Source organism: Oncorhynchus masou, unplaced genomic scaffold, assembly GCF_036934945.1.
Source record: "Oncorhynchus masou masou isolate Uvic2021 unplaced genomic scaffold, UVic_Omas_1.1 unplaced_scaffold_768, whole genome shotgun sequence".
NCBI classification, from domain to species: domain Eukaryota; kingdom Metazoa; phylum Chordata; class Actinopteri; order Salmoniformes; family Salmonidae; genus Oncorhynchus; species Oncorhynchus masou.
The window spans coordinates 130,001-145,000 of record NW_027014146.1 but is presented as its reverse complement, the minus strand read 5'-3'; the positions used below and the strand labels follow the sequence as shown (position 1 = coordinate 145,000).

Here is a 15,000-nt window from a genome sequence, read left to right as displayed (position 1 = left end):
TCTCTCTCAGTTCATGCACTGCCTCATTAAGGTGTCCAGTTGAGCTTATTTTTAAACCTCAGTAATTATAGTGTGTGCAGTACGCTATATATTTTGTACCAATTGAGAACTTTGGTCTAATTCCCTGAGATCTGAATCTTCTCTGGAAAATCATCATTTTTGGGGTTTACTGCCATGGCCCAGGTCTGGCACTACTGCTCTAGCAGGTCCAAGCTCTGCTGTATTCCATGTGTTGTGGGTGACAGCAGGCATAGGTCATCTGCGAAGAGTAGGCATTTAACTTCTGAATTGTGGAGACTAACACCAGGGGCTGAGGATTTTTCTAGAATAGTGGCCAATTCGTTAATGTAAATATTGAAGAGTGCAGGGCTCAGATTGCAACCCTGGCGAAGGCCCTGCACCTGGTTAAAGAATTTTTTTTTCTTGCCAATTTTAATGCTGCACGTATTGCCAGTATACATTGATTTAATTATGTTATGTTTTACCCCCTACACCACTTTCAATAACTTTGTAGAACAGTCCTGTTTGCCAAATAGAATCAAATGCTTTTTGGAAGTCGATAAAGCAAGCGTATATTTTGGTATTATGTTGGTGGACATGTTTATCTATCAGGGTGTGTAGGGTGTAAATATGATCAGTTGTGAGATGTTTTGGTATAAATCCAATTTGGCTTTTACTCAAGACATTGTGCTTATTAAGGAAGTTTATAACTCTTACATTGATAATACTACAGAAAGCCTTCCCCAGGTTGCTGTTCACACAAATGCCTCTGTAATTGTTAGGGTCAAATCTGTCTCCATTCTTAAAGATTGGGGTTATGAGTCCTTGATTCCAGATGTCAGGGAAATAACCTACACTCAGGATCAAATTAAACAGTTTTAAGCCAATTGAAATTTTGCACTAGTGAGTTTGAGCATCTCATTTAGGATGCCATCAGGTCCGCATGCCTTTTTAAATTTGAGAGCCTGAAGTTTCTTATAGAGCTCCCGGTCAGTAATTGGGGAGTCCAGTGGATTTTGATTGTCCTTTATAGCTCTTTCTAATCCATCCAACTTCTCATGAATTTGGCGTTGTTCTGCATTTGTGTCAATTTGAACAGTGTTGTAGAGTGTTTTAAAGGTGGTTGTCCATATGTCACCATTTTGTATCGCTAATTCCTATTGTTTAGATTTTTTTTTTTTTTCCAATTTTGCCAGAAGTTGTGTGTGTTTATGGACTCCTCAATTAGAGTCAGCTGCTTGCTGTTGTACTGTGCTTTTCTGGTTCTGAGTGTTACGTTTATAGGGTTTTAAAGTCTCACAGTAATGAAGGCATAGTTCACCATTATTTGGGTCTCTGTGTTTTAGGTTGGAGGTGTTCTAAGTTTTTTCCTTATAACTTTACAATCTGCATCAAACCAGTTGTCATCTGTGGTCTTTTTTTAAATTGATTTTTTAATCAATTTCAATTGTGCTTCTTTTGCCGTTTGCCTGAATATATAGTTGATGTTTTTACTGCCAGATTGATGCCTTCGTTACTGTGAGTGAATGTGGAATCCAGAAAGTTATCTAAGAGTGTTTGGATATTTTGGTTTCTGGTTGCTTTCTGGTATCTTCTGTGCTATTTTGGGCCCATCTGTAGGAATGTCTGATGTTGTACTGCTTACTGGACTGTGAATGTCTGGTTGTTTCCATGTCTGTTCTTTTGAGGAACAACGTAATTTGGCTGTGATCAGACAGAGGTGTTAGTGGCTTGACAGTGAATGAGCTGAGAGAGAAAGGGTCAATGTCTGTGATCATATAGTCTACTGTACTGTGGCCAAGAGGTGAGCAACAGGTGAATCTCCCCAAAGAGTCCCCCCCGTAACCTACCATTGACAAAGTACAGACCCAGGCTTCTACAGAGCTTCTACAGAGCTGCAACAGAGCTTCTACAGAGCTTCTCTCTTTCTGTCGCTGTCTCACTCTCTGTCTCAACAGAGCTTCTACAGAGCTGCAACAGATCTTCTACAGAGCTGCAACAGATCCCTTCCGTTGTTGTCGACGGTGCCGTCACTGTTGTTTCTATGGGGGAGATGAAGACAGTTAGAAACACTATGGCCTGTAATGAAGCTGTCCCTGTTGTTTCTATGGGGGAGATGAAGACAGTTAGAGACACTATGGCCTGTAATGAAGCTGTCCCCTCGTGTGGTCTGTCACTGTTGTTTCTATGGGGGAGATGAAGACAGTTAGAAACAGTATGGCCTGTAATGAAGCTGTCCCCTCGTGTGGTCTGTCACTGTTGTTTCTATGGGGGAGATGAAGACAGTTAGAGACACTATGGCCTGTAATGAAGCTGTCCCCTTGTGTGGTCTGTCACTGTTGTTTCTATGGGGGAGATGAAGACAGTTAGAGACACTATGGCCTGTAATGAAGCTGTCCCCTCGTGTGGTCTGTCACTGTTGTTTCTATGGGGGAGATGAAGACAGTTAGAAACACTATGGCCTGTAATGAAGCTGTCCCCTCGTGTGGTCTGTCACTGTTGTTTCTATGGGGGAGAGGAAGACAGTTAGAGACACTATGGCCTGTAATGAAGCTGTCCCCTTGTGTGGTCTGTCACTGTTGTTTCTATGGTGGAGATGAAGACAGTTAGAAACACTATGGCCTGTAATGAAGCTGTCCCCTCGTGTGCTCGTTAGATCAGGTAGTGTTCCTGTGCGCGCGTTTGTGGCTCCACAGATGAGCACATTTCCCTGGGCCTGGAAATGGCACATCTCTTCCTCAAGGCTGGGGAAGATCACCTCTGAGAAATATGGGGATTCTGAGGGGGGGGGGGGAGATCTCCTCTGAGAAATATGGGGATTCTGGGGGGGGGTCTCCTCTGAGTAATATGGGGATTCTGGGGGGGGGGGGGTGATATAAATTGCGCAAAGGAACACCTCGTTTCTGTCAGCAAATGTGATATTTACCAATTTTGAGGGGATCAATTAGATTTTTGTAGTCCGGATTTGTGCCAAATGATTAACCCTCCCTCCCTCCCCAGGTATTGGGACCCTGGTCCCAGAGCAGACCCTATGGAGGATCTGAGGTATATCTGGGGTGGCTTTGCCTATCTACAGGACATGGTAGAGCATGGCATACTGAAGATACAGACGGGACACGACTGGCCCCTGGGAGTCTACGTACAACAGATGCCATACCCCTGCTATGTAGACGACCTGTGAGTGGCCCACACACATGTCCGTCACCTCACCAATCTGTCTCACGGCCAATCAGATTGTTAGGTTCAACGGACTGTATATGTAAAGGTTCTGGTTGTAATGGTTTCCGGTGTGAGTTACTTAGTTCATTAAGGTCTTCGATGATGAGTTGATTAGTTCAATCAGCCCAACAGGTAAAGCTGGCTGATCATCTGGTTGAAAGCAGGTTGTAATTATGTTATTCCAACCAGCTTTGCCCTCTGGGAGGTGCGTTAGTGCTGGGTTAGAGCTAACATGGGCAGTCACATTGGTACTCCAGGATTGACTGTACTTAGAAAACACTGATCTTAATATTTATAAAAATGTTCTTCTCTCTCTCTCTCTCTGTGTCTGTCTCTCTCTCTGTCTCTCTCTCTCTCTGTCTCTCTCTCTGTCTCTGTCTCTGTGCCTCTCTCTCTCTGTCGCTGTCTCACTCTCTGTCTCTGTCTCTCTCTCTGTACCTCTCTGTCTCTGTCTCTGTCTTTCTCTGTGTCTCTCTCTCTCTCTCTCTCTCTGTCTCTCTCTCTCTTCCTCTCCTCCTCCTCTCTTCTCTCCTCTTCTAGCTTCATGTTGACTCTGAACCGGTGTTTCCCTATCTTCATGGTGCTAGCGTGGATCTACTCTGTGTCTATGACAGTGAAGAGCATTGTTCTGGAGAAGGAGCTACGCCTCAAAGAGACACTCAAGGTAAAAAACATTGTCCATTGTTTTAAACGAGAACTGAAAAAAAACGTCAATTTTATTAAATGTTTTAATGGACAATGAATGTTCTCTATTTGTTTGTATTTGTGTTGTGTTCTATTTTGTTGTGTTGTGTTCTATTTTGTGTTGTTGTGTTCTATTTTGTTGTATTCTATTTTGTTGTGTTGTGTTCTATTTTGTTGTGTTGTGTTCTATTTTGTTTTGTTGTGTTCTATTTTGTTGTGTTGTGTTCTATTTTGTTCTGTTGTGTTCTATTTTGTTCTGTTGTGTTCTATTTTGTTCTGTTGTGTTCTTGCAGGCCATGGGAGTGACCAACGGAGTGATCTGGTACACCTGGTTTATAGACAGCTTCATCATGATGACCGCCAGCACAGCCCTGCTCACACTGATTATTATGGTGAGGATGGAGAGAGGAGGGGAGGAGAGGAGGGGTGGTACACCTGGTTTATAGACAGCTTCATCATGGTGAGGGCCAGCACTGCCCTGCTCAAAGATATCATCATGGCGAGGAGGATGGGAGATGGGGATGAGGGTAGGCAGAGAGGGAGGTATACTTGGTTCATAGACAGGTTATGATGATGACTGCCTGCACAGCTCTAATGGCGGCCATTATTATGGCGAGACCGAAGAGGGGAAGGAAACAACAGAAAGGGAGAGTGTTGTTCTTCTCTACCAGAGGGTGTATGGAGAGGGTAGTCCTTCCCTACCAGAGGGTGTATGGAGAGGGTTGTCCTTCCCTACCAGAGGGTGTATGGAGAGGGTAGTCCTTCTCTACCAGAGGGTGTATGGAGAGGGTAGTCCTTCTCTACCAGAGGGTGTATGGAGAGGGTAGTCCTTCTCTACCAGAGGGTGTATGGAGAGGGTAGTCCTTCTCTACCAGAGGGTGTTTGGAGAGGGTAGTCCTTCCCTACCAGAGGGTGTATGGAGAGGGTAGTCCTTCTCTACCAGAGGGTGTATGGAGAGGGTAGTCCTTCCCTACCAGAGGGTGTATGGAGAGGGTAGTCCTTCCCTACCAGAGGGTGTATGGAGAGGGTAGTCCTTCTCTACCAGAGGGTGTTTGGAGAGGGTAGTCCTTCCCTACCAGAGGGTGTATGGAGAGGGTAGTCCTTCTCTACCAGAGGGTGTTTGGAGAGGGTAGTCCTTCCCTACCAGAGGGTGTATGGAGAGGGTTGTCCTTCCCTACCAGAGGGTGTATGGAGAGGGTTGTCCTTCTCTACCAGAGGGTGTATGGAGAGGGTAGTCCTTCCCTACCAGAGGGTGTATGGAGAGGGTTGTCCTTCCCTACCAGAGGGTGTATGGAGAGGGTTGTCCTTCTCTACCAGAGGGTGTATGGAGAGGGTTGTCCTTCTCTACCAGAGGGTGTATGGAGAGGGTTGTCCTTCTCTACCAGAGGGTGTATGGAGAGGGTTGTCCTTCCCTACCAGAGGGTGTATGGAGAGGGTTGTCCTTCCCTACCAGAGGGTGTATGGAGAGGGTTGTCCTTCTCTACCAGAGGGTGTATGGAGAGGGTTGTCCTTCTCTACCAGAGGGTGTATGGAGAGGGTTGTCCTTCTCTACCAGAGGGTGTTTGGATAGGGTTGTCCTTCTCTACCAGAGGGTGTATGGAGAGGGTTGTCCTTCTCTACCAGAGGGTGTATGGAGAGGGTTGTCCTTCTCTACCAGAGGGTGTATGGAGAGTGTTGTCCTTCTCTACCAGAGGGTGTATGGAGAGGGTTGTCCTTCTCTACCAGAGGGTGTATGGAGAGGGTTGTCCTTCTCTACCAGAGGGTGTATGGAGAGGGTTGTCCTTCCCTACCAGAGGGTGTATGGAGAGGGTAGTCCTTCTCTACCAGAGGGTGTTTGGAGAGGGTTGTCCTTCTCTACCAGAGGGTGTATGGAGAGGGTTGTCCTTCTCTACCAGAGGGTGTATGGAGAGGGTTGTCCTTCTCTACCAGAGGGTGTATGGAGAGGGTTGTCCATCCCTACCAGAGGGTGTATGGAGAGGGTTGTCCATCTCTACCAGAGGGTGTATGGAGAGGGTTGTCCTTCTCTACCAGAGGGTGTATGGAGAGGGTTGTCCATCCCTACCAGAGGGTGTATGGAAAGGGTTGTCCTTCTCTACCAGAGGGTGTATGGAGAGGGTTGTTCTTCTCTACCAGAGGGTGTATGGAGAGGGTTGTCCTTCTCTACCAGAGGGTGTATGGAGAGGGTTGTCCTTCTCTACCAGAGGGTGTATGGAGAGGGTTGTTCTTCTCTACCAGAGGGTGTATGGAGAGGGTTGTCCTTCTCTACCAGAGGGTGTATGGAGAGGGTTGTCCTTCTCTACCAGAGGGTGTATGGAGAGGGTTGTCCTTCTCTACCAGAGGGTGTATGGAGAGGGTTGTCCTTCTCTACCAGAGGGTGTATGGAGAGGGTTGTCCTTCCCTACCAGAGGGTGTATGGAGAGGGTTGTCCTTCTCTACCAGAGGGTGTATGGAGAGGGTTGTCCATCTCTACCAGAGGGTGTATGGAGAGGGTTGTCCTTCTCTACCAGAGGGTGTATGGAGAGGGTTGTCCTTCCCTACCAGAGGGTGTATGGAGAAGGTTGTTCTTCTCTACCAGAGGGTGTATGGAGAGGGTTGTCCTTCCCTACCAGAGGGTGTATGGAGAGGGTTGTTCTTCTCTACCAGAGGGTGTATGGAGAGGGTTGTCCTTCTCTACCAGAGGGTGTATGGAGAGGGTTGTTCTTCTCTACCAGAGGGTGTATGGAGAGGGTTGTCCTTCTCTACCAGAGGGTGTTTGGCAGTTTTTTTTGGTATACAGTATCGCCATCAAGTGGACTGTCTTTAGAAGTGCATAAAGAAAGGGCTGACATTGTATTAACTGTGTTAACCCCCCCCATTTCTCCATCAGGCTGGTAAAGTGTTGAACTACTCCAACCCGTTGGTCGTGTTCCTGTTCCTCCTGACGTTCACCATGGCCACCATCATGCAGTGTTTCCTTCTCAGTGTGTTCTTCAACAAGGCCAACCTGGCTGCAGCCTGCAGTGGTATCATCTACTTCACCCTCTACCTGCCCCACATCCTCTGTGTGGCCTGGCAGGACCGCATCACCAAGAACGCCAAGATCACAGCGGTACTTTGACCAACACTAACCCTATACCAACCCCCAGTCTGGTATATAACATAACATCCCCTCAGTCTGGTATATAACATAACATCCCCTCAGTCTGGTATATAACATAACACCCCCTCAGTCTGGTATATAACATAACATCCCCTCAGTCTGGTATATAACATAACATCCCCTCAGTCTGGTATATTACATAACATCCCCTCAGTCTAGTATATAACATAACATCCCCTCAGTCTGGTATATTACATAACATCCCCTCAACCCTGAGTCTGGTATATAACATAACATCCCCTCAGTCTGTTATATAACATAACATCCCCTCAGTCTGGTATATAACATAACATCCCCTCAACCCTGAGTCTGGTATATAACATAACATCCCCTCAACCCTGAGTCTGGTATATAACATAACATCCCCTCAGTCTGGTATATAACATAACATCCCCTCAGTCTGGTATATAACATAACATCCCCCCAGTCTGGTATATAACATAACACCCCCTAAGTCTGGTATATAACATAACATCCCCTCAGTCTGGTATATAACATAACATCCCCTCAGTCTGGTATATAACATAACATCCCCTCAGTCTGGTATATAACATAACATCCCCTCAGTCTAGTATATAACATAACATCCCCTCAGTCTGGTATATAACATAACATCCCCTCAGTCTGTTATATAACATAACATCCCCTCAGTCTGGTATATAACATAACATCCCCTCAACCCTCAGTCTGGTATATAACATAACATCCCCTCAGTCTAGTATATAACATAACATCCCCTCAGTCTGGTATATAACATAACATCCCCTCAGTCTGGTATATAACATAACATCCCCTCAACCCTCAGTCTGGTATATAACATAACATCCCCTCAGTCTGGTATATAACATAACATCCCCTCAGTCTGGTATATAACATAACATCCCCTCAGTCTGGTATATAACATCCCACCCCCTCAGTCTAGTATATAACATAACATCCCCTCAGTCTGGTATATAACATAACATCCCCTCAGTCTGGTATATAACACAACATCCCCTCAGTCTGGTATATAACATCCCCTCAGTCTGGTATATAACATAACATCCCCTCAGTCTGGTATATAACATAACATCCCCTCAGTCTGGTATATAACATCCCCTCAGTCTGGTATATAACATAACATCCCCTCAGTCTGGTATATAACATCCCCTCATTCCTCACACATAGATCAATAGAGTGATTTTCTGCCTGTACCTGTGTGTTTCCCCTCAGAGTCTGCTGTCCCCAGTAGCGTTTGGGTTTGGGACGGAGTACCTGTCACGTTATGAGGAGCAGGGCCTGGGTCTGCAGTGGGACAATATCGGCACCAGTCCACTAGAGGGCGATGCCTACTCCTTCTTCACCTCCATAGGCATGATGATGTTTGACGCCGTGCTCTATGGCTTCCTGGCATGGTACCTTGACAACGTCTTCCCAGGTTAGAGGGAGTGCGGGGTTGTGTTTCGGGGTTTGTGTGTTTCTGTGTGTTTGTAGAGTAAGCCAAAAATAAAAATAAAATAGTACCCGTATATGGGTTTAAAATAGCAGAATTGATCACTGATAAAGCACCTAAATTGGAACACAGTGGCAGTTGGCTCATAATAATGTCTGGAACCTTTATTTATTTAACTAGGCAAGTCAGTTAAGAACAAATTCTTATTTTCAATGACGGCCTAGGAACAGTGGGGTTAACTGTCTGTTCAGGGGCAGAACAACAGATTTGTACCTTGTCAGCTCGAGGGGCTTGAGCTTGCAACCTTCCGGTCGCCAGACCAACGCTCTAACCACTAGGCTACTCTGGCGCCCCAACGGAGTTTGTGGAATGGCATCAATCACACGTGTTTGATTTATTTGATACCATTCCGCAGATTCCGCTCCAGCTATTACCACGAACCCGTCCTCCACCAAGCAAGGTGCCACCAACCTCCTTTGCTGCACAGTAACATGCTATACGTTGGAGCTCAGGCTTCACAGGGTTTTGACTGACAGACATTCTGACCTTGAGCACCACGAAGCTACAGCTTTTCCCTCATCCCTCCGGCCAATGGTAGAATTGGTCATAGATAAGCGCCTACATTGGAAAGCAGTGGATGTCCAGTAGCATGCTACAACTGAGGTCAGACCTCTGGCTCTGCGCTTCACAGCGCTATATGGGTTTTTAAACTGACAGCTGTTCTGAATTTGAGCACCACACACACACACACACACACACACACACACACACACACACACGCACACACACACACACACACTGGTGCGCGACAAAAAGTTGCCCTCCATCCCTTCCGCTAATTGGTCAACTTTTGCACGTTTTTGCTGTCCGAGTGAGGAAATGCTGTAAATTCAGATAACTGTATGTATTTTGGAAGATAAGACGTTGAGGATGATAATAAATACCGCGTTGAAGTCAAGTTACAAACAAGTCAAACACCTGTGAGTTCAAATGTGCACTTCACATTTCCATATCATAAAACCTATGTCATATACAGTGTCAACATTTATGACCACTATGTTTGATGTAGGCCAACAGTAACAAAATAACATGGCATCATACCCTGGGTTGTTCTGAACGGAGCCTATGTCTGTCTATTGTCCAGAAACTTTGTCATGGAAATTCGCCTGAATTCACTGAAGACTCCTTTCTATCCGCATCAAAATTAGCATCAGTTTGTCTGAATCGCCTTATGAAAGCCTGTCCAACATCACGACTCTGGACGGCTCTGACATACGTGGACAACTACAAATACCTAGGTGTCTGGTTAGACTGTAAACTCTCCTTCCAGACCCACATCAAACATCTCCAATCCAAAGTTAAATCTAGAATTGGCTTCCTATTTCGCAACAAAGCCTCCTTCACTCATGCTGCCAAACATACTCTCGTAAAACTGACCATCCTACCGATCCTCGACTTTGGCGATGTCATTTACAAAGTGACAATACCCTATTCAATGAACTGGATGCAGTCTATCACAGTGCAATCCGTTTAGTCACCAAAGCCCCATATACTACCCACCACTGCAAACTGTACGCTCTCGTTGGCTGGCCCTCGCTTCATACTCGTCGTCAAACCCACTGGCTCCATGTCATCTACAAGACCCTGCTAGGTAAATTCCCCCCTTATCTCAGCTCGCTGGTCACCATAGCATCTCCCACCTGTAGCACACGCTCCAGCAGGTATATCTCTCTAGTCACCCCCAAAACCAATTCTTTCTTTGGCCACCTCTCCTTCCAGTTCTCTGCTGCCAATGACTGGAACGAACTACAAAAATCACTGAAACTGGAAACACTTATCTCCCTCACTAGCTTTAAGCACCAGCTGTCAGAGCAGCTCACAGATTACTGCACCTGTACATAGCTCACCTATAATTTAGCCAAAACAGCAACCTCTTTCCCTACTGTATTTATTTTATTTGATTGATTGATTTATTTTGCTCCTTTGCACCCCATTATTTTTATTTCTAATTTCCACATTCTTCCATTACAAATCTACCATTTCAGTGTTTTACTTGCTATATTGTATTTACTTTGCCACCATGGCCTTTTTTTGCCTTTACCTCCCTTATCTCACCTCATTTGCTCACATTGTATATAGACTTGTTGATACTGTATTATTGACTGTATGTTTGTTTTACTCCATGTGTAACTCTGTGTTGTTGTATGTGTCGAACTGCTTTGCTTTATCTTGGCCAGGTCGCAATTGTAAATGAGAACTTGTTCTCAACTTGCCTACATGGTGACATAAAAAATAAATAAATAAAATAAAAGCCTAACACTGTAAGATCCTATTTTATAACTTAGCTCGTCATGTTGACAATAGAACAATCTTTCAAATGACGCGTAAACAACAACAGTAATTGTGTGATGGCAGGGATGCAACGTTGTGTTCCAAACAAAACAACTACAAGTGTGTTTGCTCTAGTTCCTCAACGGTCACAGCTCGGAGAGCTCAAAAAAAAAACTTTATAGTTGAAGACTCTTCTTTTGAGTCATAAATGTGCATTGAAATGACTTAGGAACCATACACATTTTGGAAAGGTGTGTGTTGCCACTTGGAAACACCGGTTCGTCCTCTCACTCAAACCCTGGTAAATGTTTTGTCTTACCTACCCCACATTCCCCATTCATGTTATTATTACTGAATGATTTCAAAGTATTTTCAGATTTGGTTATCAACAAATGTGCGAAAAGTACACAAAATCTAAAATGCACATAAAATCAACAGTGTAGTGTCTGGTTTATTCTTGTGTCAAGTGAACTGTTGTGTCCTCAAATTTGGTCTCATAATTTTCCCAGGATCTGTAAATGGTTTTCTTTCAATTGCTACCATGATTATAAATATGTTTTTTCATATTTATTCTGTAAGAAACATTGCAATGTAGCCCGAGCCAATTACCAGGAGTGTAAAGGGTTAACCCATAACTGAGCCATAAACCTTATTGGAGCCATAGTTAACCCTTATTGGAGCCGTAGTTAACCCTTATTGGAGCCGTAGTTAACCCTTATCGGAGCCGTAGTTAACCCTTATTGGAGCCATAGTTAACCCTTATTGGAGCCGTAGTTAACCCTTATTGGAGCCGTAGTTAACCCTTATCGGAGCCGTAGTTAACCCTTATTGGAGCCGTAGTTAACCCTTATTGGAGCCGTAGTTAACCCTTATTGGAGCCGTAGTTCACCCTTATTGGAGCCGTAGTTAACCCTTATTGGAGCCGTAGTTAACCCTTATCGGAGCCGTAGTTAACCCTTATCGGAGCCGTAGTTAACCCTTATCGGAGCCATAGTTAACCCTTATTGGAGCCATAGTTAACCCTTATTGGAGCCGTAGTTAACCCTTATTGGAGCCGTAGTTCACCCTTATTGGAGCCGTAGTTAACCCTTATTGGAGCCATAGTTAACCCTTATTGGAGCCGTAGTTAACCCTTATTGGAGCCGTAGTTAACCCTTATTGGAGCCGTAGTTAACCCTTATTGGAGCCGTAGTTAACCCTTATTGGAGCCGTAGTTAACCCTTATTGGAGCCGTAGTTAACCCTTATCGGAGCCGTAGTTAACCCTTATTGGAGCCGTAGTTAACCCTTATCGGTGCCGTAGTTAACCCTTATCGGTGCCGTAGTTAACCCTTATTGGTGCCGTAGTTAACCCTTATCGGAGCCGTAGTTAACCCTTATCGGAGCCGTAGTTAACCCTTATCGGAGCCGTAGTTAACCCTTATCGGAGCCGTAGTTCACCCTTATCGGAGCCGTAGTTAACCCTTATCGGTGCCGTAGTTAACCCTTATCGGAGCCGTAGTTCACCCTTATCGGAGCCGTAGTTAACCCTTATCGGAGCCGTAGTTAACCCTTATCGGAGCCGTAGTTAACCCTTATCGGTGCCGTAGTTAACCCTTATCGGAGCCGTAGTTAACCCTTATCGGTGCCGTAGTTAACCCTTATCGGTGCCGTAGTTAACCCTTATCAGAGCCGTAGTTAACCCTTATTGGTGCAGTGGTTAGGGTTAGCCTAAGGAGACTCGGACTCCATGACACCTGCAAGTGGCATCACACTGTCGTTGTTTACTAAAATGGATACAGTACTGTATAATAAAACCCCTCCCTCCTCTCTCCAGGTCAGTATGGGATTGGACGACCATTCTACTTCCCATTCCAGCCCTCCTATTGGCAAAGGTCTGAACCCGCCCTCTCCAACATTCCAGACTCAGGTTAGTATCTTTAGTCAGGTCTCTGTCTCTATTAGTGTCTTCAGTCAGGTCTCTGTCCACTATAAGTGTCTTTAGTTAGGTCTCTGTCTCTATAAGTGTCTTTAGTCTGGTCTCTGTCTCTATAAGTGTCTTTAGTCTGGTCTCTGTCTCTATAAGTGTCTTTAGTCTGGTCTCTGTCTCTATAAGTGTCATTAGACAGGGTGACTGTCCACTATAAGTGTCATTAGACAGGGTGACTGTCCACTATAAGTGTCATTAGACAGGGTGACTGTCCACTATAAGTGTCATTAGACAGGGTGACTGTGCTGGTACTGTCAGATAAGTTGGTTAAGTTGTACTGTAACCACTAGTTGTTCTTCAGGACACTTTGTCTGAGATGGTCAAAGTCTGTTTGTCTATCGAACATCTGAACAGAAGTGTTCTTGTTTTGTCGAGAAGATAACAACAACACACTGGTCTGGTTTATTTCATTAATACAATGTGTTACACCTTCAGGATGCCCAGTCCACATGCTTCTGCAGCAGCAAAATAGTATAATCATATATAGACAGTATATGAATATTATAATCATATATAGACAGTATATGAATATTATAATCATATATAGACAGTATATGAATAGTATAATCATATGTAGACAGTATATGAATAGTATAATCATATATAGACAGTATATGAATATTATAATCATATGTAGACAGTATATGAATATTATAATCATATATAGACAGTATATGAATATTATAATCATATATAGACAGTATATGAATAGTATAATCATATATAGACAGTATATGAATATTATAATCATATATAGACAGTATATGAATAGTATAATCATATATTAACAGTATATACATATTATAATCATATGTAGACAGTATATGAATATTATAATCATGTATTAACAGTATATGAATATTATAATCATATATAGACAGTATATGAATATTATAATCATGTATTAACAGTATATGAATATTATAATCATATATAGACAGTATATGAATATTATAATCATATAGAGACAGTATATGAATATTATAATCATATATAGACAGTATATGAATATTATAATAATATATAGACAGTATATGAATATTATAATCATATATAGACAGTATATGAATATTATAATCATATATAGACAGTATATGAATATTATAATCATATATAGACAGTATATGAATATTATAATCATGTATTAACAGTATATGAATATTAGAATCATATATAGACAGTATATGAATATTATAATCATATAGAGACAGTATATGAATATTATAATCATATATAGACAGTATATGAATATTATAATCATATATAGACAGTATATGAATATTATAATCATATATAGACAGTATATGAATATTATAATCATATATAGACAGTATATGAACTATATAATCATATATAGACAGTATATGAATATTATAATCATATATAGACAGTATATGAACTATATAATCATATATAGACAGTATATGAATATTATAATCATATATAGACAGTATATGAATATTATAATCATATATAGACAGTATATGAACTATATAATCATATATAGACAGTATATGAATATTATAATCATATATAGACAGTATATGAACTATATAATCATATATAGACAGTATATGAATATTATAATCATATATAGACAGTATATGAATATTATAATCATATATAGACAGTATATGAATATTATAATCATATATAGACAGTATATGAATATTATAATCATATATAGACAGTATATGAACTATATAATCATATACAGACAGTATATTACTATTATAATCATATATAGACAGTATATGAATATTATAATCATATATAGACAGTATATGAACTATATAATCATATATAGACAGTATATGAATATTATAATCATATATAGACAGTATATGAATATTATAATCATATATAGACAGTATATGAACTATATAATCATATATAGACAGTATATTACTATTATAATCATATATAGACAGTATATGACTATTATAATCATATATAGACAGTATATGAATAGTATAATCATGTATAGACAGTATATACATATTATAATCATATGTAGACAGTATATGAATATTATAATCATATATAGACAGTATATGAATAGTATAATCATGTATAGACAGTATATGAATAGTATAATCATATATAGACAGTATATGAATATTATAATCATATATAGACAGTATATGAATATTATAATCATATATAGACAGTATATGAATATTATAATCATATATAGACAGTATATGAACAATAGGATCATAAATAG

General features: G+C 41.9%; 1 protein-coding gene across 1 annotated transcript in view; it reads left to right on the top strand.

Annotated features, from left to right (window-relative positions):
- LOC135537406 (retinal-specific phospholipid-transporting ATPase ABCA4-like) overlaps positions 1-15,000 on the top strand; it is a gene marked incomplete at its 5' end in the record, with an annotated part of 113,541 nt that overhangs the window by 27,597 nt on the left and 70,944 nt on the right. The window contains 6 exon segments of the mRNA XM_064963576.1: positions 3,001-3,177; positions 3,760-3,883; positions 4,197-4,295; positions 6,770-6,991; positions 8,255-8,459; positions 12,621-12,713. Of these exon segments, the coding sequence (XP_064819648.1) occupies positions 3,001-3,177; positions 3,760-3,883; positions 4,197-4,295; positions 6,770-6,991; positions 8,255-8,459; positions 12,621-12,713 (920 nt within the window).